The sequence below is a fragment of the Fukomys damarensis genome, unplaced genomic scaffold (genome assembly GCF_012274545.1).
Source record: "Fukomys damarensis isolate Sample0158 unplaced genomic scaffold, DMR_v1.0_HiC HiC_scaffold_16, whole genome shotgun sequence".
Taxonomy (NCBI): domain Eukaryota; kingdom Metazoa; phylum Chordata; class Mammalia; order Rodentia; family Bathyergidae; genus Fukomys; species Fukomys damarensis.
This window is the reverse complement of record NW_022900928.1, coordinates 106551879-106575187: the sequence shown is the minus strand read 5'-3', so window position 1 is coordinate 106575187 and position 23309 is coordinate 106551879. Positions and strand designations below refer to the sequence as shown.

Below are 23309 nucleotides of genomic sequence, written 5' to 3'. Positions count from 1 at the left end.
CCAACAGCAATTAGAGAAAAATGTGGCAGCAGTGAAATGAACATGCTTCTGCAACAGGAGAATCCAAGGAACAGTGAGGACAAACAGCGCACATCCCTCAGAGATCAGGGTTCATAACTTGTCAGATTGTTCTGCAGTTATGGAGACTGAAAGGGCTGTTGGTAACCTTTGTTGAAGCTTATCATTTTTCCCCCCTCACTGTATTTGCAAAGAGAAAAACTATGAATTGTTTTATTTTACAGTTAAACTCTGCATCTAAGGGGAATTATTTTAGGCTTTTTTTTTTTTTGGTCCCAGGGATCAAACTCCAGCCCTTGCACTTGTGAGGCAGGTGGTGGAACCACTGAGCCAAATCCCCGACCCTTAAGTTATTTTTTGAGGGAGAGTCTGGCTATGTAGAGCCTCCAGCTTGCAGAGATCCTCCTGCCTCAGCCTTCCAAATGCTGGACTTATAGCTGTGTGCCACCATGCCCCTCAAATAGGACTTTTCAAAAAAAAAAAAAAGATTCTATATCTAACCATATTTCCTATTTTTGAGTTCCAGTGTATGGTCATGTTTGCAGTGGAAATATTCTTTCTGTGAGTCTTAAATATTGTCTATATACAGTAATAATTTTGCATTTTGGTAATAACTAAGAGAGTATCTTTTGCTACTCTGAAGTACTTAATTGCCTTCAGTTTCTCCTTTAAGGGAGAGGAAATCCTTTAAATTCTAAGTAGGTTGTCTTACAAGCTGAAGATAGCTGCTAGAGCTATTAATAAATGTAGTGTGGTTAAGATTTTTTCTTCCTTTTTAAAGTGATTTTTCATCATGTGTTAAAAAGCAATGTATAACTGGACTTGGTGTTGAATCCCTGTAATCCCAGAACTCTGGAAGCTGAGGCAGGAGGATCTCTGTGAGTTCAAGGCTAGCCTAGACAATTTAGAGAGAACTTGTAAAAAAAAAAAAAACGGAGTAGGGCCGGGATTTAGCTCAGTGGTGCTGCCCCCTGCCTTGCAAACAAAACCAAGGACCAGAGTTCCATCCCCGGTACCAAACAAAAAAGGGGTAAAGCGTAGTTTTAGCTTTTTATTATCGTGGATAAGAAAATGTGCTAGTGTTTACCTTTCTTCTTTGAGCAGGGTCTCATTTTGTAAAGCATGCAAGTTGACCTTGCATTCACTGTGTAGCCTAGGGTGGCCCTGAATTCCACACAGTATTCCTTCTGCCTCAGCCTCCTGAGTGCTCGGATTGTAGGCATGCACCACCACACCCCGTTTCCCTTCTGTTTTTGAGGTGCTGCAGATTGAACCTAGGTTTTCATGCACAAGTGCTCTTACCACTGATCTATACGCCTAACCCAGATAATTTGATAATATTTAAATTTGAGAGCCTATAAGACATTTGATTAAGATTACATGTGTGGAGCTGGGTATTGAGCTCAGTGGTTCTGCCGCCTACCTCGCAAAGTGCAAGGCCCCAAATTCTATCACCAGTACAAAAAAAAAAAGAAAAGATTACTCGTTTCCTTTCTTCTTTACATCTTACATTGAATGGTAACAAATAAAGTCATGATGTCAGCTTCATCTCTGGTGATGTTAAAGGTGGTTAAGTCCAGTTGGTGGGGTGCTGGGCTGTAGCTCAGCAGTAGAGCAAGTACTTGGCATGAGTAAGCATGGGTTTGATCCCCAGCTATGCAAAAATAAAAGTAAAATAAAAAACGACCCAACAATCCAGTTTTGGAAGGCTAGTGGTAAAGGCCCTCCCTGAAAACTTTCTTAGTGCTTTATTTAAAAAGGAAAAACACTTGGGAGGCTGAGGCAGGAGGATCAAGTTCAGGCCCAGCCCAGCCTGGGCAATTTAGCAACCTAGCAAGACCTTGTCTCAAAATAAAAAATTTAAAAAAGGACTGAGGATGTAGTTTAGTGTAAAGACCCTGGATTTGATTCCTAGAACTAAACTAACAGATTAAGTAGGAAAAACTTTTTTAATGTAGAAAAGGACAGATGACTATAGTTGCTGTAGTTTATAGACAAAATGATTTTGATATTAAAGTAATACTCATATGATTTTGAAGCAGTGGTCCATTCTCTTCTGTTATTGATTGTTTTTATAGTGTATAAAATGAGTGTATGTCAAAGAAAGACTAAATTAAGCATATATATAATAAGTACAGTTTTTGTGGTGCTAGGAATGGAGCCCAGGGCCTTGGGAGTGCTAGGCAAGCTCTCTGTCACTGTGCTACATACATCCTTATCCCCTAAACTCCGAGGTTCTAAAAGAAGAATTTGACGCTAGAGAACAGTTGGCTGTTTAAACTGAAGACGTAAAGAATTACAGGAAGTGGAATTAAAATTAAAAGAAGAAATGGGAGGGAAAAATCAATCTCAAGTAGATGTAAGAAAATGGAAGGAAGTTGGAGAGAGATTATTTATATGTGAGGGCATTGGAATCAAACCCCTTCTGGAATGGATTGGAGGAATCCGAGGTGACTAGGGAAGGAGGGCAGTTGAACAGGCTCGTGGATTCTTAGAGTGTGAAGCAGGCTTTCAGTGAGTTGATGGTTTGGAACATGGCTTTTGCTGAATAAATATCTGGCAAATTTGATAAAGTATTTGCTGTTACTTCATCAGATGTTCTGGAATATCCAAACATATTCTAAAGCTTCTACATTATATTTTCTCTTGTTATTTGGCCTTAGGTATTAGAAATATTTGTATAAGCTGGGCTTGGTGTTGCACGCCTGTAATCCCAGCGTTGGGGTGGGTGGCTGAGGCAGGAGGATAGCTTTGAGTTGGAGGCCAGCCTGGGCTCTGAGGCTAGCCTGAACTACATAGCAAGACCCTGTCTCAAAAAAACAAAAAAGAAAATAGATAATGATAATAAAAGCAATGTGCTTGTTGTTTAATACTTACATGTTAAATGTTTTGTGATTTTGATTTTGTCATGGTACATTTCATTCTATAGAATTTAAAAAGCTTTCTGCTTAGTACTTAATCTCTGTTTCCTCCTCTCTAAAGCAACTAAGAAAAATAAGGAGAACTAGGGACAGGATAAAAACTTCTGTAAAATTCATTAATTGGAATATGTAAATAAGTGTGACTAAGTGCAGTGAAAATTTGTCCAGGCATGATGGCACACACCTGTAATCCCAGCATTTGGGCAGCTGAGGCAGGAAGATGGGGGTGAGCCTGGGTTACTGGTTACATAGTTCAAGGCCAGCCTGACCTACAAAATGAAACACTGTCTCAAATGCCCCACCACACACAAAAAAACCCAAAACAAAATAAAAAACAAACTTGAACTTGTTGGAGATAGGGTGCCAAGAAAGATTTCCTCTGTAGCGTCAGCGTGGGGGGCCTGTGAGAGGAACAGCTTTCTTCTAAGTAGGTGACAGTGAGGACAAAACCAACAGCCCTGTGCTAGAGTGGCAGTGTTGGGTGTGTGTCTTGACTTCTCTGGGCGCAGGGGAGAAAGGACGGAACTGCACACCTGCAGCTCAGAGGGGAGGAGACTAGCATGGAGGAGCCCACAGCTGCTGAAGAGGTTTAAAGCCTGGATCTTTCTCTCTCCCAAGCTACACTGCAGGGATACTTACAGGTGAAGTAAACTAGTCCAGCTTGGAGTTAGACCTCAAAGAAGAGCATTCTTAAACATTTTCAGAAACTGTAGGTTAAAAGTGTGATCACCTAGTTGTAGGAGATGGGGTGAGATACAGCTCTTCTGAAACAGGAGTTTGAAGATGAAACAAAGTTCAAAAGAATAATACAACAGAAAGGGCTAAGTCAGCTGATGGAACCAGGCACAAAGAGAAAAATGTTGCTGATCAGAAAGGATCACTTTCAAAGCCATGTGTGGTGGCACATGTTTGTAATCTTAACAAGCACGAGGATGAAGCAGGAGTATCGCCGAGAATTTGAGGCCGGCCTGGCTACACAATGTATTCAGTGCCATCATGGTCTATATATAGGGACACTGTCTCAGAAAACTTTTTTTAAAAAGTCACTTTCAAAGCAGTGGATTGATAATGGAGATAAGTTTGAGAAATTTGAGAAATCTAAAAAGGGAAAGAATAAAAATTAGGTAAGACCAGAGGCATTGGGTATGGTGGTTTATGCCTATAACCTCAGCTACTCAGGAAGCTGAGATGGGAGGATAGGGAGATTGAGCCTGGGCATTTTGGTGAGACCCTGTCTCAGTTTATTTTTTTTGGTACTGGGAATCGAACTTGGGACCTTGCAATTGCAAGGCAGGTGATGGCACCACTGAGCTAAATCCCCAGCCAAATGCCAAATTGGAAATTTCTTGCATGTGACTTGCTTTCCTATTTGATTCCCATTTAATCAATATTACCTGGGTGACTGTACTCATAATCTTAGCAGTTGGACATGGGTTGGTCCCACTTCATGCCCACCTTGTAATTTTCTTTTTTGTTGTTGTTGGTTTTTTTTGGGGGGGTACTGGGGATTGAACTCTGGTCCTTGAGCTTGTGAGGCAGGTGCCAGAACCACTGAGCTAAATGCCCGGCCCTCCTGTCTCAGTTTATAACTGGCTTGGAGAGGTGGCTCAGTGGTAGAGGTAGAGCACTTGCCTACATGTGCAAGGCCCTATTTCAGTCTCTAGTGCTGCAGACAAACAAAAGAAGACATCTTTAGTTGATTATGCTGGTGCACTTGGTGTTCTAGCAATTGAGAAGCTGAGGCAGGAGGATCAAGAGTTTGTGGTCAGTCTGAATTACATACGGAACTCTAATCTCAAAAACAAAAATGAAAAAGAAAGTGATTGCCAGATTGGAACAAAAAGTCTAACCCAATAAGAGATCATCTAAAAAAGCCAATACCTAGGGCTGAGAGAGTAGCTTAGTGGTAGAGCACTTGCCTAGCATGTGCGAGACTGAGTTCTATCCCTAGCACTGCAAAAATATATTAAAAAATTTGAAACAGTAAATATTTTCTGCTTTGTAGCTATGCAGTGACTATCATAGCTGTGCATCCTAGCTATGCAGGCAGGAAGGCAGGCAGAGGCAGCATCTGAGTGAATGAGCATGGCTGTATTCTGATAGAATTTTATTTACAAAAACAGGCAGTAGGACTGGGGATGTAGCTCAGTGGTTCTGTGCCTGCTGGGCAAGCACAAGATCCTGAGTTGGATCCCAGTACAGGGGGAAAAAACAAAACAAAACCCCCCAAAACAGGGAGTACCAGCTGTCTTGTAAGCCATCACTTTCTGATTTATGATCTAAAATGTAGTGCCCTAGAAAATTGAGACCAAAAGGATGGGCAAAGTTCTAATTAGCAAATTCAAACCAAAAGAACAGTGGTTTGGAGGGGCTGGGGATTTAGCTCAGTGGTTCTGCTGCCTGCCTTGCAAGCGCAAGGGCCCAAGTTTGATCCCCAGTACCACAAAAAAAAAAAAATGGTTTGGATATTTGTGTCGAGCAAGACTGCATTTAAGACAAAAAGCATTACCTGGGTCGCACTTCTTTTTGGTGGTGCTGGTGAATGAACCCTTCCAGTCCTGCTGCCTGAGCCTTTTTCTTTTGCCTCTTTTGGCTTTTCTCGCTCTTTTTCCCCATTCTGAGAGTTGAACACCACGGCATGAGTAACCATATTCCCAGCCCTTTTTGTTTTTATTTTGAGGGGGTTGAGGGGTTGGTGTCTTCTGGTCTGTACTTGAACTTGAGATCTTCCTTCCTTACTTTCTGGTATAGCTGGAAATGCAGGCCTGCACCCTTGAGATAAAGACGCAACAGTCTGGTATTGTGACTGTCACACCAAGTGACAGGCCAGTTTCCAAGATATAGAAAATATTGGGAGAAACGGACGATTGAGTTATAGCAGGGGATTTTGATTCAGCTCTTCTAGGCCTTAATAGAACAAACAGAGAAAATAATGACATAGGGATGTTAGTAAGAAACAACATCCCCTGGGGCTGGGGATTTAGCTCAGTGGTGCCAGCTCCCTGCCTGACAAGTGTAAGGTCCTGGAAAAAAAATCTTCTAGGCCCCAACAAAAATCTTAGGTCCAAAAACTGAAGATATAATGCAGATTATGTTTCTTTTTTTGTCCCTGGAATTTAAACAAAGAACATTATAACCCCTACTATCTGCAAAACAAACAAACAAACAAACAAAAACAAAAAAACAAACACAAATTAGCTGGACTCTTTTTAAAGGAGAGATTAAAAACTCCAATCCAAATGCGCTAGAAAGTACTGACAGTCAAACTTCTATGTACTAGTACCTATAAGGTATAGTTAAGACAGTGCTCAGAGGAAAATTCATAGATGTAAATAGACCACAAAAGCATGAAAAGAATGAAAATAAAAGGATTCAACCCAAGGAGTAGAAAAGAATAAATGAAACAAAAATAGGAGGGATAGTATTAGCAGAGATTTAAAAAAAACCAGGTAAATTAAGGTACTAGTAAATCTAAGAGAAATTTTTTTGTAGATGTTAAAAATACTAAACAGATAACCCTTTTAAATCCAATCATGAGCAAAGGGAACAAACAAATATCACAAACATGTATGCACACACTATGAGAATCACATATTTAGAAATTGTTTTGCTAAATTGTATGCAAATATATTTGAAAACCTGAACTGCTGCACAATTTTTTCAACCCAGGCAACCCGAGGAATTTTTTTTTTTTTTTTTTTGGTACCAGGGATCAAACTTGGGTCCTTGAGTTTGTAAGGCAGGCGGCAGAACCAATAAGCTAAATCCCGGGCCCGGCCCCGGCCCCCCTCCCCCAGGAATTTAACAGAAATGCTTTTACAGTCCATCCCAAGTAGAAGTAAAAAGTGTGGGGAGGAGCTTAGTTCTAAAGCTCTTGCCTAGTATGCCTGAGGCCTTGGGTTTGACCCACCACTACCACCACCAATGCAGAAGAATTTGGTAAATTAGCCTTCAGTTCTGAGTTAAAAAAAAAAAAAAAAAAAAACCCGGGGATTTAGCTCAGTGGTGCCAAAAACAAAAAACAAAAAGAGCAACAACAACAAAAAAACAAGGGCTGGGGATGTAGAGTGGTAGAGTGCTTGCCTACCACCTCCAGCACTGCAACAAGCAAGGGAACAAGAAAACAAAAAATGAAAAACTTCTTAATCAGAACATTGTTTTGTTTTTTGGTGTTAGGGATCTAACCCAGTCATATGCTATAAGTACGTGTTCTGCTAAGAAACATGCAGGAACTATGTTTTAGGGTAAAAGTCAGCCTCTGTCTTTTTTTCTTCTTGTTTTGAGACAGGGTCTCACTTTGTAGGTTCGAGCTGGCCTGGAATTTGGAGTAATGCTCCTGGAGTATCTTGGCCTCCTGAGTGCTGGAATTATAGGCAGGCGCCTCCATGCCCAGCTCAAAATCAGTGTTGTTCTTCGGCGGGGGATTTGGCTCAGTGGTGCTGCGCCTGCCTTGCGAGGGCAAGGTCCTGAGTTTGATCCTTGGTATGGGGGGGGGATCAGTTATTCCTAATGAAGCCATTCTTGATTCAATATAGAAGTAATAATATGCTGCCTTTATTACTCAGCATTGTTCCCACAGTTCTAGCCAGTTCCATTAGGGGGCAGATAACATAAGAGAAATGGTAACTCATCATTTTGACAGATGTGTTTATATACAGAAGAAAACATAAACAGCCCTCCTATCCCTCATTCTGGCCCTCGGCCTTCTAAGATTAAAATACTCTCACGTTTATTGACATGTAGACTTCCCTTTTCATAAAGACAATCAGACTAATTCTGTAAATTTTTTAATTTATTTGTATCCAGGGCTTTTTCCCCTGCAGTGCACATAGCCTTTGTGGAATTAGGTTGTGGAGGTGCAGGGTTTGCTGGTTGGATGGTAGTAGCACCGAGAACATGAACTTGAAAGATGGCATGGGTGTCCTTTGACATATTCCCTGTCCTGAATATCCAGACCTTCGGGGTACCTGCATTTAAATTCTTAGTCCAGCTTTTCTCCCTGGTAGCCTAGTAAAGTGAAAAGGAAAAGTTCTGATTTTTATTTTATACTGTATGGATGTGTGATTTGGCTTAATCAGTAATGTGTTATTTTTATTAGGCTAAATACCTCAGAGTGTGTTTGTTTTTCTGCTAAAGTGAGTGAAATGTTTTTCAAGAACGATGCAGGTTCTCCACCATCATTGACAAGTGTCAGTTATATGTATATTTTGTTTTTTCATTTTTTTTTAATTTTAGCAAAATTTAATGTCAGAGTCATAATTCTGTGGCAGGCTGTGCTCTTTAGAGATGCCTGCCCCAACATATATGCTGTCACTGCCTCCCTCATTTGTCTCATTTTAGTCCAGGCTGACCTGAACTGTCAGTAATCTTCCTGCCTCAGCCTTCTGACTGCTGGGATTATGGGCATGCACTACCACGCTCAGCTAGTAAAATAAGAATTAACAATTATGAATAATATAATTAATTATCAATAATAACTTCTGTTTATTCAGTGCTTGCCATGTGGTGAGCCATGTGTGATCTTTAAGTGTGTTGTGTGCTTTGTATTATTTGGTCCTTAAAACAGCCTGGTAATAACATAGCTACTGTTATGGCTGTTTTACAGATGAGAAAATTGAGATATTTAGCGAGGTTAACAATTTGCTCAGTGTAACACAGTAAGTGACGCAGAACTTGGACTTGGACAGTCCTCGTCTTCTAACTCAAGCATTTATGTATCATCACATAGTGGTATAAGAAATTCTTTTTTTCTTTTCTTTCTGTCTTTTTTTTTTTTTTTTTTTTTTTGAGAAGGGAACCCAGAACCTTGGACATGGTAAGCACTCATTGTCCTACCCTTGTGTGGAGGGTCTTTCTTCCAGTAACTACGCTGTTCCATGTAGCATCTTTTTTTTTTTTTTTTTGGTACCGGGGATTGAACTCTGGCCCTTGTGCTTGCAAGGCAGGCCACCGAACCACTGAGCTAAATCTCTGGCCCCCATATAGCATCTTGATTACCTGTGGGTGGGTTAGACTGTCAGCTCACTGAGAGCCTGACTTTGTAGAAAAGATTCAGTTTCATGTCTGTGGACTGTATGGTATTGTATGAGTGCTGCCCTTGGTCCTTTTGTATGTACAAAGGCAATGTATTGTGTAATTTCTTTCTTTTTTTTTTTTTTTTTTTTTTTTTTTTTTTTGTAAGGAATAGCTCCTGAAAGACAGGAGGGGTCCTGAATCGGTTGCTCAAGTATTGTGTAATTTCTTTTCATTTTCTTCTGCACTCTCAAAAGACTCAAGCCATAATCTTCACCCTATTTGAAGAGTCATGGAGTTCCCTGTGGTGTAGGACTCTGAAATAATGTAACTGTGGTTGGGTGACAAGTCTGTGGGCTCAAGAAGTTTAGAGCTTGATGGGATTGGTGTGGGGAATAGTAGAAGAAAATAGCATGTTTTTAAAAGCAGGAATTTGCTCTGTTTTGTGTTTCATGGAAACATTTCAAATTGCCATATTTTTTTATAACCATATGACTTAGTACTTTCTTTATCGCTGAGGCATAATACCTGACACCCACAAGTTAAAGGAGGAGAAGTTTTTCTTTTTATTGTCTCACAGTTTGTAGAGGTTTCAGTCCATAGTCGGCTGGCTCCAAGGCAGGGTGGCATCACAGAGGAGAAACAGTCCATGGCAGGGTAAGCAGGAAGGAGATGGGGGGTGGGCGGGGTGGAAGGCAAGATCCTTCTAGGCCATGACTAGGCTTCTCCCTGTAAACTCATTAGTGGACTAATCCACTTGTGAATATCTTGCCCCCATGTTCTAATCACCTCCCAAAGCCCCACCTATGAGCACTGAGGCTTTGAGCAGTCATCTACAAATAAACCATAATGCCATTAAAAATACAGAATTTCTGAGGGAGACTAGGTCTATGGTTAATTCCATCAGCATAGTAAAGGGATTTGGTTTCTGAAGATAAACCTAATGTTCACTAGTGGTGAAAGCTAGGCTTGGTGGCACACACCTGAATCCTTGTACTCTGGTCTGAGGCAGGAGGATTGCTGCAGTTTCCAGGCTAGCCTGGGCTAAATAGTGAATTCAAAGCCAGCCTGACTTACATAGTGAGACCCTGTCTCACAAAAAACAAAAACAAAAACAAAACCAAAAAACTTGCCAGTAATGAAGTAAAAAGACACAGACCTGTGATATGTATTTGGTTGAAGAGCTTGACTACTTGGGGTGTTCAAAAATTTAACCTGACTGAGTAAATGTAGTTTAGTTTGAAGTTGATTGTGTTTCACAGAAACATTTCTTTCAGATTGCTAAATATTTTTATAAACATATGTCTTAGTTACTTTCTAAAGTAAACATAAAGGTAACATACTTTATAATGCCTTTTATTTTCTTATTTGACTTCATTATTAAGATGTTGTATTACAACATAGAATCCATCACATTAAGAAAGGTGGTAACAATTTATGTCCCCAGTTTAATTCTTGATTATATGTATTTGTTAACTAGGCCTTTTGATATTTTTGTAGACAGTCTGCTTCATCTTGATTTCAGCAGCATCCAAACTGTGGTACCCTTGGGGTTCTCTTAACATTGCTGTGGTGCAGAAGATTTAAACTCAGGTATGGCTGTGGGGCCACAAGTCCCTCAGTGAAATTCTTAGCTTTCTGTCTTATAATCTGATTTATCATTTGGGTTTTTTTCTTTTTTTGTGTGTGGTAGACGTTTAGCTGATGTTCACAAGGAATAGAGTCACGTGATGTATGAAGGGAAACATATACACTTCTCTGAGGTTGACAATAAGCCCTTGTGCTCGTATAGCCCCAAACTGTGCAAGCAGCGGCGACTTAACGGCTACGCATTCTGCATCAGACACGTTCTGGAGGACAAGACTGCCCCCTTCAAGCAATGTGAATATGTGGCCAAGTATAACAGCCAGCGCTGCACCAACCCCATCCCCAAATCGGAGGATCGCAGGTAAGAGTGGTTAGTGGGGAGCAGTCACTCTCTTATTGTAGGCTTGGAGTTTGTTCTCTCTCTTTCCCTCTCCCCCTCTCTCTGTCTTTGTGATAATAAAGTGTTGAGTTCTGGGAATAATCAAAGTAAACTTTGAAATACTTCTAAAGATGAATGATGTCAAGTTCTCGAAATGGATAAGTAAATTTGGGGGATATTTTAAAAGTATGCTTGAGTTCTTTTTGAATTGATTTCATAGACTTCTATAATTATTTTTAAAATTTTTTCTTTTCTTTGAAACTTGAAGCATTAGTACTGATTTGTTTGGTTTGTGGCCTTACAAATAGTTCTTGACTTCTTAGTTTCATCATCTGCTTAGCAAGAGAAATTATAGGAACTACTTAGAGTTATAATTGCTGATAGGTTTTGAAGTCTGTGATTGAAAGGCATTAAAGACTATGTCCTTAATTGAAAAAGAATTTAAGATAATTATTTGGAAACACTCCAAATAGTATTTGACATTGTTTTATATTCTTTCCTTTTTTAAAAGTTCAGATTGTGTTTACCATAATTTAGAAACTGTATTTTTCTTTAAGATAGGTTTCATTGCTAAAATTATGAATGTACGCTTTGCAAAAATTTAAAAAGTAAAAATTGGAGTTATTTTTTAAAGTGTCTTACACTGGTGTCTTTCATATTCTTAGGAAAATTCACACTGTTTAACATAAACTTCTTTGTGCTTTTTGTCAATTCTCTAGAAACCATATTGGTCACTGTGGGACATTATAGAGATCCAAAAGTTTTAGATATTTATTGTCTTTACTTAGAAAATGTGAACCTTTTAATTCTACCTTAACACACACAGGCACAGCCTCCCTTCATCCCTGTTCAAATGTCACCTGCATAAAGTAGTTTAAAAAGAGTCATGTTTTTTGTCATGGTGAGCACTTTTTTCACTTTTAGTGTGAAACAGAATTTGTGTTGGTAGAGATCCCGCGAGGATGTGTGTGTGTGCCTTGTGGTGATTTGGGAATGGTCCTTTAGCAATTTGGGTGGAGGGGTACTGGGTTTGAACTTGGGCCCTTGTGCCTGCAGGCACCTCTTTTAGAATTTTGAATGAGCAATATAGGGTTCTAACTGCACTGCTTGAAAGTTAGAAACAGCTGCTTAGTGAGGCAAGGAGTAAAAGTTTAATCCAGGGTGAGAAAGGGACCTGTGCATTAGGCTGAGCATCTCTATCAGGTTGGATTTAACAGATGGAAAACAGCAGTTTCTCTCCCCGGCCCTCTTCTAACATGAAGAATTGCTGGGCTTGGGTTAATTCTTCCTCACTCATTGTAAATTCCCTATAATTTTGCCATCAGTTCAGGTTATCATAGTTGTGATTGCCAACCTTGGATTTTTTTTTCATTTAAGTTAAGCAGATATCATCATAATAGTTAACAGCGAGACTAATAGAGCCCTGAATTTCTTTAAAATATTAATCTCCCTGTAATCCCAGCACTGAGGGAGGGGGGGGACCATTGTGAGTTCGAGACCAGCCTGGGCTACATAGTGAGTTCCAGGTCAGTCTCAACTACATAGTGAGACCCTGTCTCAAAAAACAAACAAACAAAAAAACCAAAAACAACAACAAAATGTATATATATAGCATCTGCTATCACCTTTGTCTTCAAAGTTAGTTTCTTCTTCTTAGAACATGATAAGCAAGAAAAGGACGTTTGAGTTTCTAAAGTCAAGAGAAGCTATATTTAATAAGTACCGAGTTACATGTACTTTTTTTACAATTAGCTGTGACCATATGCATGCAGTTGATACTAATATTTTTATTTGTAGGGTTGTCTGAAAATAAATAAGTTAAAGTGTAAGCAGAAGGTGGTCAAGCCTCAAGAAATCCAGGTTGAATTTGTGTAGTGTAATATATTAAAGCTGTATATAAATGTTATAGTATCATAGGATAGTCTTTTGAAAATAAGATTCCATTTTTCCTTTTTTCTCTCTCTTTTTTTTTTAAGACAGAGTTTCCCTGTGTAGTTTAGGTTGGCCTTGCACTCACCATATAGCCTAGGCTGGCCTTGAAGTCTAGGTGATCCCCTGCCTCAGCCCCCCTGAGTACTAGATAGAAGTAGCTTTATTAAACCAGCTATTTTATATAATTACCTCTAAATTTAACTTTTGTTATGTTTCTGTTATATGTAATAGTATACATCTGCAGAGAAATTTTGTTTCTTACGCATTTACTTTTTAATGCAGAGAAATTTTGTTTCTTACGCATTTACTTTTTAAAAACAGCTGAATGATGTCATGAGCAACCTACCATATACTTGACCCATTTTAATGTCCTTTTTCCTGCTTTGCAAGATTGTGCAACATCCTCACCATCTAATGTAGAACATTTCTGTCCTCCCCCAGAAGCTCTGCCCCATCAGCAGTTGTTCCCCTCTGTAGCTGTCCTGTACTCTGGACATTTGTATTTGTGTACTTATGTTAAATGCTTATCACAATCGCATGAGCTGTTCTGATCTTGTTGTGAGTCCTTTCCCTCTTAGAAGAAGCAGATTTGCAGTGTGCAGACTGTGTGGCATGTGTGACCCCAGTGGCTGTAAGGAAGACTTGGGGGAGGATTAGGGATGCAGGTTCCTCCTGCTATGTTGCACTTTGACCCACACAGACAGCACCAGCTGGGCCAGTGTGTAAATGAGCAGAGAAGTTTGATTTCTAAACAGAAACAGCCAACCAACCATCTCATCTTTCCCTACTTTAAAAAAAAAAAAAGCCCTAGCAACAAAAACCATTCACTACTATTATTGTTTTACGTCTTGGTTGAGCTGTTATTCCCAACACTGCTTTCCCGGTTAGCCACAGCTTTGTGAATATGCTTTGTGTAAGGGATGTGGGCTTAGGTGTGCTCTGTGGAGACTGCACTTGTGTGAAATAATAATAGGTTCCATTTTTGGAGCCACATGTGATGCACACCTGTAATCTCAGCACTCAGGAGGTTGAAGCAGGAGGATCACAGTGAGTTTGAGGCCAGCGTGAACTACATTATCTCAAAAAAATTTTTAAAAAGGTTCCAGCTTCGAATAACTTTGGGTAAGAGTGCCAGATGGATACATGTCCCTCTTGGAACTTCATAATACATGTTATACAAACTGCTTTGAGAAGTTTTTGAGCAGAAACAATAACAAAATCATTGTATAACTTTGTTTAAGCTAGCATTTCCAGATTTGTTTAACACGGAATACTGTTTATGGCATCGCATGGAACTGTAGGAAGAATATTTCAGTGGCCATTTTCCTGGTCAAAAGTCTACAGATTTTCAGAGAGTCTTTTGCCATAAAAATGTATTCTAATTTCCCATTATGTAAAAAAGACTCTATCTCTTCATAGTATTTTAATAATAGCATTTACATTACAAAAATTGCTCACTGGTGAAGATTAATGAGACACTTCAAGAGTTTTAAACCACCCCCACCACAACCTTGCTTGAATCAGGTAGGGCCTTATATATTCTACACAAGCACTCCACCACTGCCCTATATCCCTAGTCTCTTATTTTTTATTTTTTGTGTCAGGGACTTGCCAAGTTGCCCAAGCTGATGTTAAGCTTGCAGTCTTAATATTTCAGCACCCAGAGAAGCTGGGATTATGGGTGTGTGCCACCTGGGTGGACCATGAGCCTTGATTTCAGTTTAGATCTCAGGTGTGTCACTTTCCAAGAAGAAAGTTGTTTGGGGCACATTCATTTCTATAAAGCGTAGTTTCCTCATATGTAGAAAGGGCATTTTTTGGTGTCTGCTCTGGGTTGGTGCTAGACATCTGGCTATTGAGCATCTCAGTTTACCTAGAATTCTGCTATCTAGTTTTATTATTTTATTTATCCTTCCATTCTTTTATTTTCTTCTTTTTGGGGGAGTTAGGGACATTGGACCAGGGCCTCATGCATGCTTGGTAAGCACTCTACCACCAAGCTACACCCCTATTCCTTTATTTTCTTCTTGAGACAAGATCTCCCTGTGTAGCTCAGGCAGCCTTCCCTGTTTCAGCCACCCCACATGTAACACCACACTGAGTTTCTCTTTCATTCTTGTATATCCCCCTCACTTCCTTCTTTCTGCGTGCATGTGTATGTGTGTGGAAAGAAGCATTTGATGTTCTTGAGGGTTATGTCATAAGATCTTTGTGACACTCCCCGTACTTGAATAGCATTGGAACATATTTTTTTCCGTAAGTGAATTTGAGGAGGTCCTTCAGACTGCTGAGAGGTTGCTCTGTATGTCGTGCATGGATAATAATCAAGCCCGGTAAGGCACTCAGATAGCTGTTCAAACGTCATCTTGGCGCTCACTAGCTGGCTGTCTGGCCACCTGTACATGTGCAGTGTACAAATTTGCCTCAGCTAAATTACAGTGACTTGGGCTGGGGATTTAGCTCTGTGGTTCTGTCACCTGCCTTGCAAGCAGAAGGTCCCAAGTTCGATCCCTGGTACCCCCCCCAAAAAAAAACAGTGATTTGGGATTGCTCCAATATAGTGGAAGCTGCATATTAAATCAGCAAATGTCAAGAGTTACTGTAGTTGTGCAATTTTTCTATGTATTAGGCTTCACATTTTGCAATATGTAGTTTTATACTCTGTTCTCTGTCTAATGAACACTTTCCCACATGTGTGTGTATTTTTAAAGGTACTGCAACAGCCACTTGCAGGTACTTGGCTTTATCCCGAAAAAAGAGAGGAAGAAAAAGAATGATCCTATAGATGAGGTAAAGGTCAGGCACCAGATGGATACCATGGCCTTCAGCCTGGCAGTGCCCACGCTGGCCCTGAAGATGCCCAATGGACTGGATGGCATGTCCCTCTCTCCACCTGGGGCCAGGGTCCCTCTCCACTACCTGGACACTGAGTTCGAAGATCCATTTGCGTTCAATGAGGAAGACGATGACCTGAAGAAAGGGGTAACTGTGAGAAGGAAGTTGCAGAGCAAGTTGGCCCAGAACCGGCAGCGCCAGAGAGAGACCGAGATTCTAAAAGTTCGACAAGAGCACTTTAGTCCCCCTCCTGCATCTTCTCAGCAGCAGCAGCCTCCGCAGCAGCACTCCCACCTGTCACCTTTATCCACGTCTTTAAAACCTCCACCACAGGGCTCCTTCTGCAAGTCACCTCAGCCTCAGAACACCAGCGCACCAGTGCAGGGAGTGGCCCCCACCACACATGCCATAGCACAAGCACGGCAGGCATCCCACAAGAGGCCTCCGCCCCTCCTTCCAGCCAGCAGGGCTCCTGCTTCGGACCCGCCCCGGACTGACCGGGTCCTCATGAAAGCCACGGCCTTCTCTCCACACTTTCCCTGCATAAGTCGGCTGCAGAGACTGGTGAAACTGTACACCCAGAAGCATCAGCTGGACACAGATCTGTTTCCCCATTTAGGTGAGTGGTCGTCTGTTCTGCCATGTCCCTATGCCTATAGTGTAAGTAAGGTTCAGGAAAAATTATTTGGATGACGACCATGGCAGCAACAGAAATAGGAGCAAAGGACATGAACAGAAGAAGAAATATGAATGGTCAATAAACATTAAAACCTCAATTTCCATGACAGGCAGAGAAATACCAATTAAACTAATAGTGAATTACCAGATTATTAAAAAGTACATCCAGTGTTGGGGAGAATATGGTATCTCATACAATGTTGGTGAGTAATATAACAATACTTTTTTTTTTTGGTGCCCAGGATTGAACTCAGGACCTTGCATTTCGAGGCAGGCACAGTTTCACTGAGCTAAATCCCCCACCCTATCTACTAATTTTTAAACATGCGTATGTATTATTTACAGAGCAAACTCACTTTTGGAACTTGTCCTATGCAAAATATCAAAATAGCAGAATATGTATGCAAGGATGTTTATTGCAGCATTAAAAATCTAAAATCTGTAAGTATCTTGAAAAACCAATAGTAAACGTTAATATATTATAGCACATACATGTTCTGTAAAACATATAGCTATTGAAGTGAATAAAATGAGTATCTTACTATTTATTTTTAATCAGTATCTTTTGAGCAGGACAGGCTTATGGTTGAGCAGGTGGAAGAAAAATCAAGATTTTTGTGAAAATACATAAGGGACATAGTATGCACTGTAGACATATGTTAAGTGTGTGGGTTGATGTCTTACCTGTCTGTGAACACAGTACAGGGATGTTTGAACTGGGTTGGTACAGTGGCTGCCACAGGTGAAACTGGCCAGGCTGTGCCTGTGGGATATGGGAGTGGTGGTTTTCTTACATACCTTTATATTGTTTCACCTGTGGTTAAACCATGTTTGACTTGATAACTAAAACCTAAAAGATTGAAACATTTTACAGAAATACTAATCACCCCAAACTTCTTAATACCTATTTGTTAAGACCTTGGTATATGCTTTCAAATATATAGAATTGAATTCCTACATGTATAATGGATTTTGTGTTTCTGTTGCTGGGGATTGAACGCAGGGCCTTGCCCATGCTAGGCAAACGCTCCATCACTGAGCTGCATCTCCATGCCTATAAAAAACATTTTTTGGAGACAGGCAGCATTACTCTAGGCTCAGCTGGGCTTGAGCCTGCAGTGCTTCTGAGTTCACCTCCCAAACAGGTATCACAGATGGGCTACCCCCAGCCTGGTTTCTAACTTTCTTTTTTCCTTGCCCATGCCAAGCATGCTAGGCAAGCACACTACCACTGAACTAAATCCCCATCCCAATTTATAATGAAAAAAGAAAAATTTTGTCTATGACATAATTTGTCATATAGCCTTGTAGCAAAAATACTGTCACATTTTAATATTGTCGTCAAGTAGATTCCTAGAATTATTGAGAATTCTAAGGTTCTCCATCTTCACTCCTTTCTTTATCTTTCTTCAGCATTAAGGATTGAACTCAGGGCCTTCCCATTGAGCTACATCTCTTTCCCTTCCCCCCAATTTTGTTTGTTCTACTTTTTAAAATTTGTTTGAGAAAGAGTCTTGCTAATTTGTCCAGGCTAGGTTTTAATTTGTGATCTTCCTTTCTCAGCCTTCCACAATGCTGGGATTAACTAATGAGTAACACCACTCCAGGCTTTTTTAAGTCTTTTGGGACTTGTGGATATAGCTCAGTGATATAATGTGTGCTTAGCATTGCATGAAGCCGTGAGTTTCATACCAAGCCTCCCTTTTTTGATATATGTTTTCAAAGTTTTCTTGAGTTATTTTGTCAGTTTTTCCTTCTTTCAGCAGCATATGGGAATGATGGTTTCTCTGCATCTTTATCAAGGACTGGACATTATTATTCTTGCCTTTGTAAATTTAACAGGAATTCTTATTTTGCTTATTTTATATTAGTGTTTATCAAATTTTTGGCCTTGGACTCTTTCACACTTAAAAATTGTTGAGGACAGGATTACACGCCCTGTAATCCCTGCACTTGGGAGGCTGAGGTAGGAGACTTGCTGCAAATTCAAGTCCAACTTGAGCTACATGTTAAGGCCAGCTTGACTACATAGTGAGACCTTGTCTGGAAAACAAAAAAATATTGAGGACACAAGGTTTTTGTGGATGTGTTATATCTTGATATTTACTGTATTAGAAATTGAAGCTGAAAACTAAGAATATTAATTCATTCAGAAAGGACTGTATAATAAACCCCCTATATGTTAACATGTTCTTTTTATGAAAAATAGCTATGTTGCCAGGTGTGGGGGCATACACCTATAATCCCAGCACTGGAGGGGCCCAGGCAGGAGGATTGCAAGTTTGAGGCCAGCCTGGACTACATAGTGAGTTGAAGGCCAGCCTGAACCTACACAGTGAGTCCCTGTCTCAAAACGCAAAAGTAAAAGAAGAGAAAAATGGCTATGTTTTCCAAAAGAAAATGAAATACAAGAAACAGCAGCTTCATGTTGCTTTACATTGTTTTGCAACCTCCCCTCCTGTTCCGGTCTGCCCCTCTCTGCCCCTGTATTACTGGGGATTGACCCCAATGGTGGGGCATACTCAGCAACATTCTACCACTGAATTACCTCCGGAACCCATTTTATTTTGAAACAGTGTTTCACTCCGTCTTTGAATCTTCCTACCTCAGCTTTAGGAGTAGCTGGGCATGGCCACCATTCCTGGCTATGACTGGAAGTTCCTCAGAGATTAATAAATCATAATGTGGGATCTGAAAGCATATCCAGGGATTTTCACACTGTAACTTTGAAGCCCTTTGGTCTGCCTTGTGTTTTGGATGGATCTCTTTATGTTATTTTGTAACTGTATTGTTCACTTGGAAAATACAGATAATCACATACTTCGGTATACAAAATTTAAAACTCATCTTTGTTAATATTGCCACCAGTTTCATCAGAAAAGCCCTGACTTTTGGCTTGTTACCAAGCTCTCAGTAGTAGCTGAAGTTTTCTAAAAACCAAGGCTTTGTATGAAAACTCCATTTTTATCATTGGTAGCAGCACATGTTCCATTCAGGGGGTAGAAGAAAACAGAAATAGCTCATTCAGGTTGCAGGGAAATAGCCATGTGTGGACTTTCCCTTGAGATAGCCGTCCTGCTTTCTATTGGTGCTGGAAGGCTGGGGGCTCATAGAGTAAGCAAGTGTGTGTGTGTGTGTGTGTGTGTGTGTGTGTGTGTGTGTGTGTGTCTCTCTATGTGTGTGTGCGGGGGCGTGAGTGTGCGTGTGTGTGTGTGTGTGTGTGTGTGTGCGCCATGTGTGGACTTTCCCTTGAGATAGCCGTCCTGCTTTCTATTGGTGCTGGAAGGCTGGGGGCTCATAGAGTAAGCAAGTGTGTGTGTGTGTGTGTGTGTGTGTGTGTGTGTGTGTGTGTGTGTCTATGTGTGTTTGCTGGGGCCTGAACCCAAGGCTTTCACATGTAGCTAAATCCCCAGCCCTTTTTAATTTTTTATTTTGAGTCGGGGTCTCATGAAATTTTTAAATTGCCCAGGCTAGGCTCAAATTTGCCGCCACCCTTCTGCCTTAGCTTCCCAGAGTGCTGGGACTGTAGCCCTACCCCTCTATGCTGGCTAATATAAATGATCTTTAATAAAAATATTCTTTTCTTTTTTTTTTTTTTGAGACAGGGTCTTGCTGTGTAGCTCAGGCTGACTGGCCTTGAACTATGTAGTCTAAACTGGCCTGGAACTTGTGGCAATCTTCCTGCTTCAGCTTCCCAAGTGCTGGGATTACAGGCATGTGCCATCACATCCAGAGATCCTCAGCCTTTTAAAATTTTTTCAGACCTTTTAAAATTTTTTACTACATCCCTAAAGCTAGGTCTGATTGTTTTGACTCATTCTCCTAAGAGTGCTAGGGCTACAGTACGGGAGTGAAGATTTCACTTTTGAGACAAGGCTTTATTTTTTTTATTTATGTTTGAAACATCTACCCAAAACGTTTGTGTCATTTCTTGTTCTTAGTTTTTGTTGTTTTGTTTTGTTTTTGTTTTGTTTTTGAGACAATATCCCACTATATAGATCAGGCTAATCTTGAATTTACTGTGTAGCCCAGGCTAACCTTAAATTTGAGGCCCTCCGACCTCAGTTTTGTGAGTGCTGGGATCACAAATATGTGCCACCATGTCTGGAGAGGTTTTGAGGCAGAGATGTAACTTTATTTTTTTCAAAAGTTTGCCTCTAATTCTAACACTTATGGACCTGTAACTTTTTAAAATGCATAATTGTGTTTATTTGTGGATGCTGATAATTTTGTATAAAAATTTTTTTGAAACAGGGTCTTCTATATAAACCAGGCTGGTTTGAATTTGTGGCAGCCCTCCTGCCTCAACCTCCCACTTGCTGGGGTTACAGGTGTGCATCACCCCTCTTGGCTTTGTTTAATTTCTGTGAAATATAATAACAATAATTTTTAAGCGTTTAAAATTACAAAATTTTTGTTGTATTGGGGGCTGATTTTTGAAAGCTTACAGGAAAAACATTTCGTCTTATTTTTTATTTTTTCAACCTAAGCATACTAGAGACCTAAGATGTCAAAACAAGGGTTATTTTGGAGAAATCAGAAATTTTTGTGTACTCTTCAGACCAAGCATATTCTATATTCATGTCAGCAAAGAGTGCTTAGGAAAATTCAGTCCTATAATCAGCTTTCACAGTCCTGCCTGGGCCAGCTGTATCAGTTACTACATTAGAACTGCTGATAATGAGGCCAATATCAAAGGTTTGGTTTATTGGGCAGTTTCATGCCGGCATACACTTCCAACTCAGATCTTGACTTCTGCAGAGAAAGTATAGGTGTCATGGTAGAAATTACCCTTCTACAGCAAAGAGGGTTCTAAGGATGCTTTTGGCAGCACTATGAAGGACCTTAGGGACTAACTGTTCCTGGAGCACCTGGACCTCTTTTATACATTATACATTGAAGCTGCTGTTGCTGTGTGCTCGTTAAGTGTTTCTTGATACCCCCTCAAATTATTAATTACTGTAGTTGAAAGTCCTCACTTTTTAAGGTGACCTGAAACCCTGGAAGGTCATCTTGAACTAGATTGAAGTTTCATTATATCAATGGCCATATGTAATTTAATGTTAAGCATTTATAATTTGCATTTCAATTGACCTTTTCTTCCCTATTTGGCAAGTGTAAACTCATTTAAAATGTGGAAGAAGTCTGTGAGGTCCATTTTAAAATACTATTTAATGTGTGTCTTTGTTACTTCTCTAAGTAAGTATTGCTGAGACAATATACCCCAATGCCAAAAGTTAAAGGAGGAAGGGTTTATTTCAGCTCACCATTTGTAAAGGTTACAGTCTTACCATTGGCTGGCTCAAAGGCAGGATGGCATGGCAGAGGAGAAACAGTCTGTGGCAGGGTAGGACAGGCAGAAGGCTCTCCCTTTTATCCCTACCAAACCACCTGCCTTTTTTTGATACCGGGGATTGAACTCAGGTCCTTTCCTCCTGTCCTCCTGCCTTTTTAGTGATGCCATCTACACCCAGAGTGAGCCTTCCCACTATCCACACCCTGAACTATATCAAACCAGTCAGTGGACTAACTTAGTAGTCATGCACCCTTAATCCCAGCTCTATCACCGTAGATCCAGCCCCCTCTGAAAAGCCCCACCTATGACTACATGAGGCTTTGGGGGAACATCTAGACACAAGCCATAACAAGGAGAGTGATCCATTGACTTTTGAGGTTGACAGAAGGAAGATATAAAATACCAATATCAAGATACCTAGTAAGTTTCACAGTGGTTTGGGTATATTAAAGCTATGTGATCCCACAGTGTTATACTTTAGGCTGTGCAATATCTATCTATTAACACTTCAGGGTATACATTTTAAAAGGAGAAAACCTTTATATGGGAAGCTAATAATTATCCTGTCATTAAAAATTACAGCATGTAACAAAATCAGTAAGCACAATTTATACTGTATTTATACATTTTACCCCTTTCAACTTGTTTTATAAAATAGCGCACAAAAATGTGGCAGCTTTTGTTCAAGAGACTTGAAAGAAATTCCAGAGCTGGACATGGTAGCACTTGCCTGTGATCTGTAATGCAAGATACTCTGAAAGCTGAAAGGCAAGAGAATCACAAGTTTGAGCCCAACCTGGCATATGTAGTGAGATTGTCTTACAAAAAAAAAAATTTTTTTTTAAAGGGCTGGGGAACCAGGTATGGTGGTACACACCTGTAATCCCAGTACTTGGGAGGTTGAGGCAGAAAGTTTGATGTGAATTTAAGGCTAGCCTGCACTACATAGTGAGACAAAATAACCAAGTGGGGAAGCTGGGTGTGTGCATGCCTATAACCCAGCACTTTGGGAGGCTGAAGCCGGAGGATCAGAGTTTGGAGCCCAAAAATTTAAAAAAGGGGAAAAAATGTTTGAGTCCAATTTAGTGACTTAACAAGATTCTGTCTCAAAATACAAAAGGACTGGGGGTGTAGCTCAGTGCATAGACCCTGGAGTTTGTCCCCAGCACAGCAGAAATGGTGTGTACAGGATTGTTAGGGGGGAAGCTCAGTGGTAGAGCACTTGCTTAGCATGCATGAGATACTGTGCTGTAGAGGGGAAGGAGAAGAGGGAGGGAGGGAAGTAGAGAGGAAGGGAAGAGGGATCCTGAACCCTGAGAGTACTATGCCATGGCTGTTCCAGGCTGCCCTTCTCATTTGGAAATGGCTCTGTCTGATCAATGAAATCCTTTCTCTGGGGCAGGAAGGGGAAGACATCTGCCTTTGCAAAGCTGCCCCAGGACCCTTCTTTGGAGTATAAGTGATGCCATTGGTACCTTTTGGGCTTTGTTTTTTATTTTGTTTTTTTGCCTGAACATGTGTTAGACTTCTTTTCTCATTAATTTTTTTTCTTTAATTTCTTCAGTATTGGAGATTAAACCCAGGGTCTTCACACTGAGCCACACACCCCACTTTTTTTTTTTTTTTTTTTTTTTTTTTTTTTGGGTTTTTG

At 40.3% G+C, this 23309-nt stretch overlaps 1 protein-coding gene across 1 annotated transcript in view; it reads left to right on the top strand.

Moving 5' to 3' along the window:
* Ino80d (INO80 complex subunit D) overlaps nucleotides 1–23309 on the top strand; it is a 74450-nt gene that overhangs the window by 7199 nt on the left and 43942 nt on the right. The window contains exons 2-4 of the mRNA XM_010616105.2: nucleotides 10452–10544; nucleotides 10645–10899; nucleotides 15561–16303. Of these exons, the coding sequence (XP_010614407.1) occupies nucleotides 10682–10899; nucleotides 15561–16303 (961 nt within the window). The 5' untranslated portion in view covers nucleotides 10452–10544; nucleotides 10645–10681. The remainder of the gene's footprint in view (nucleotides 1–10451; nucleotides 10545–10644; nucleotides 10900–15560; nucleotides 16304–23309) is intronic.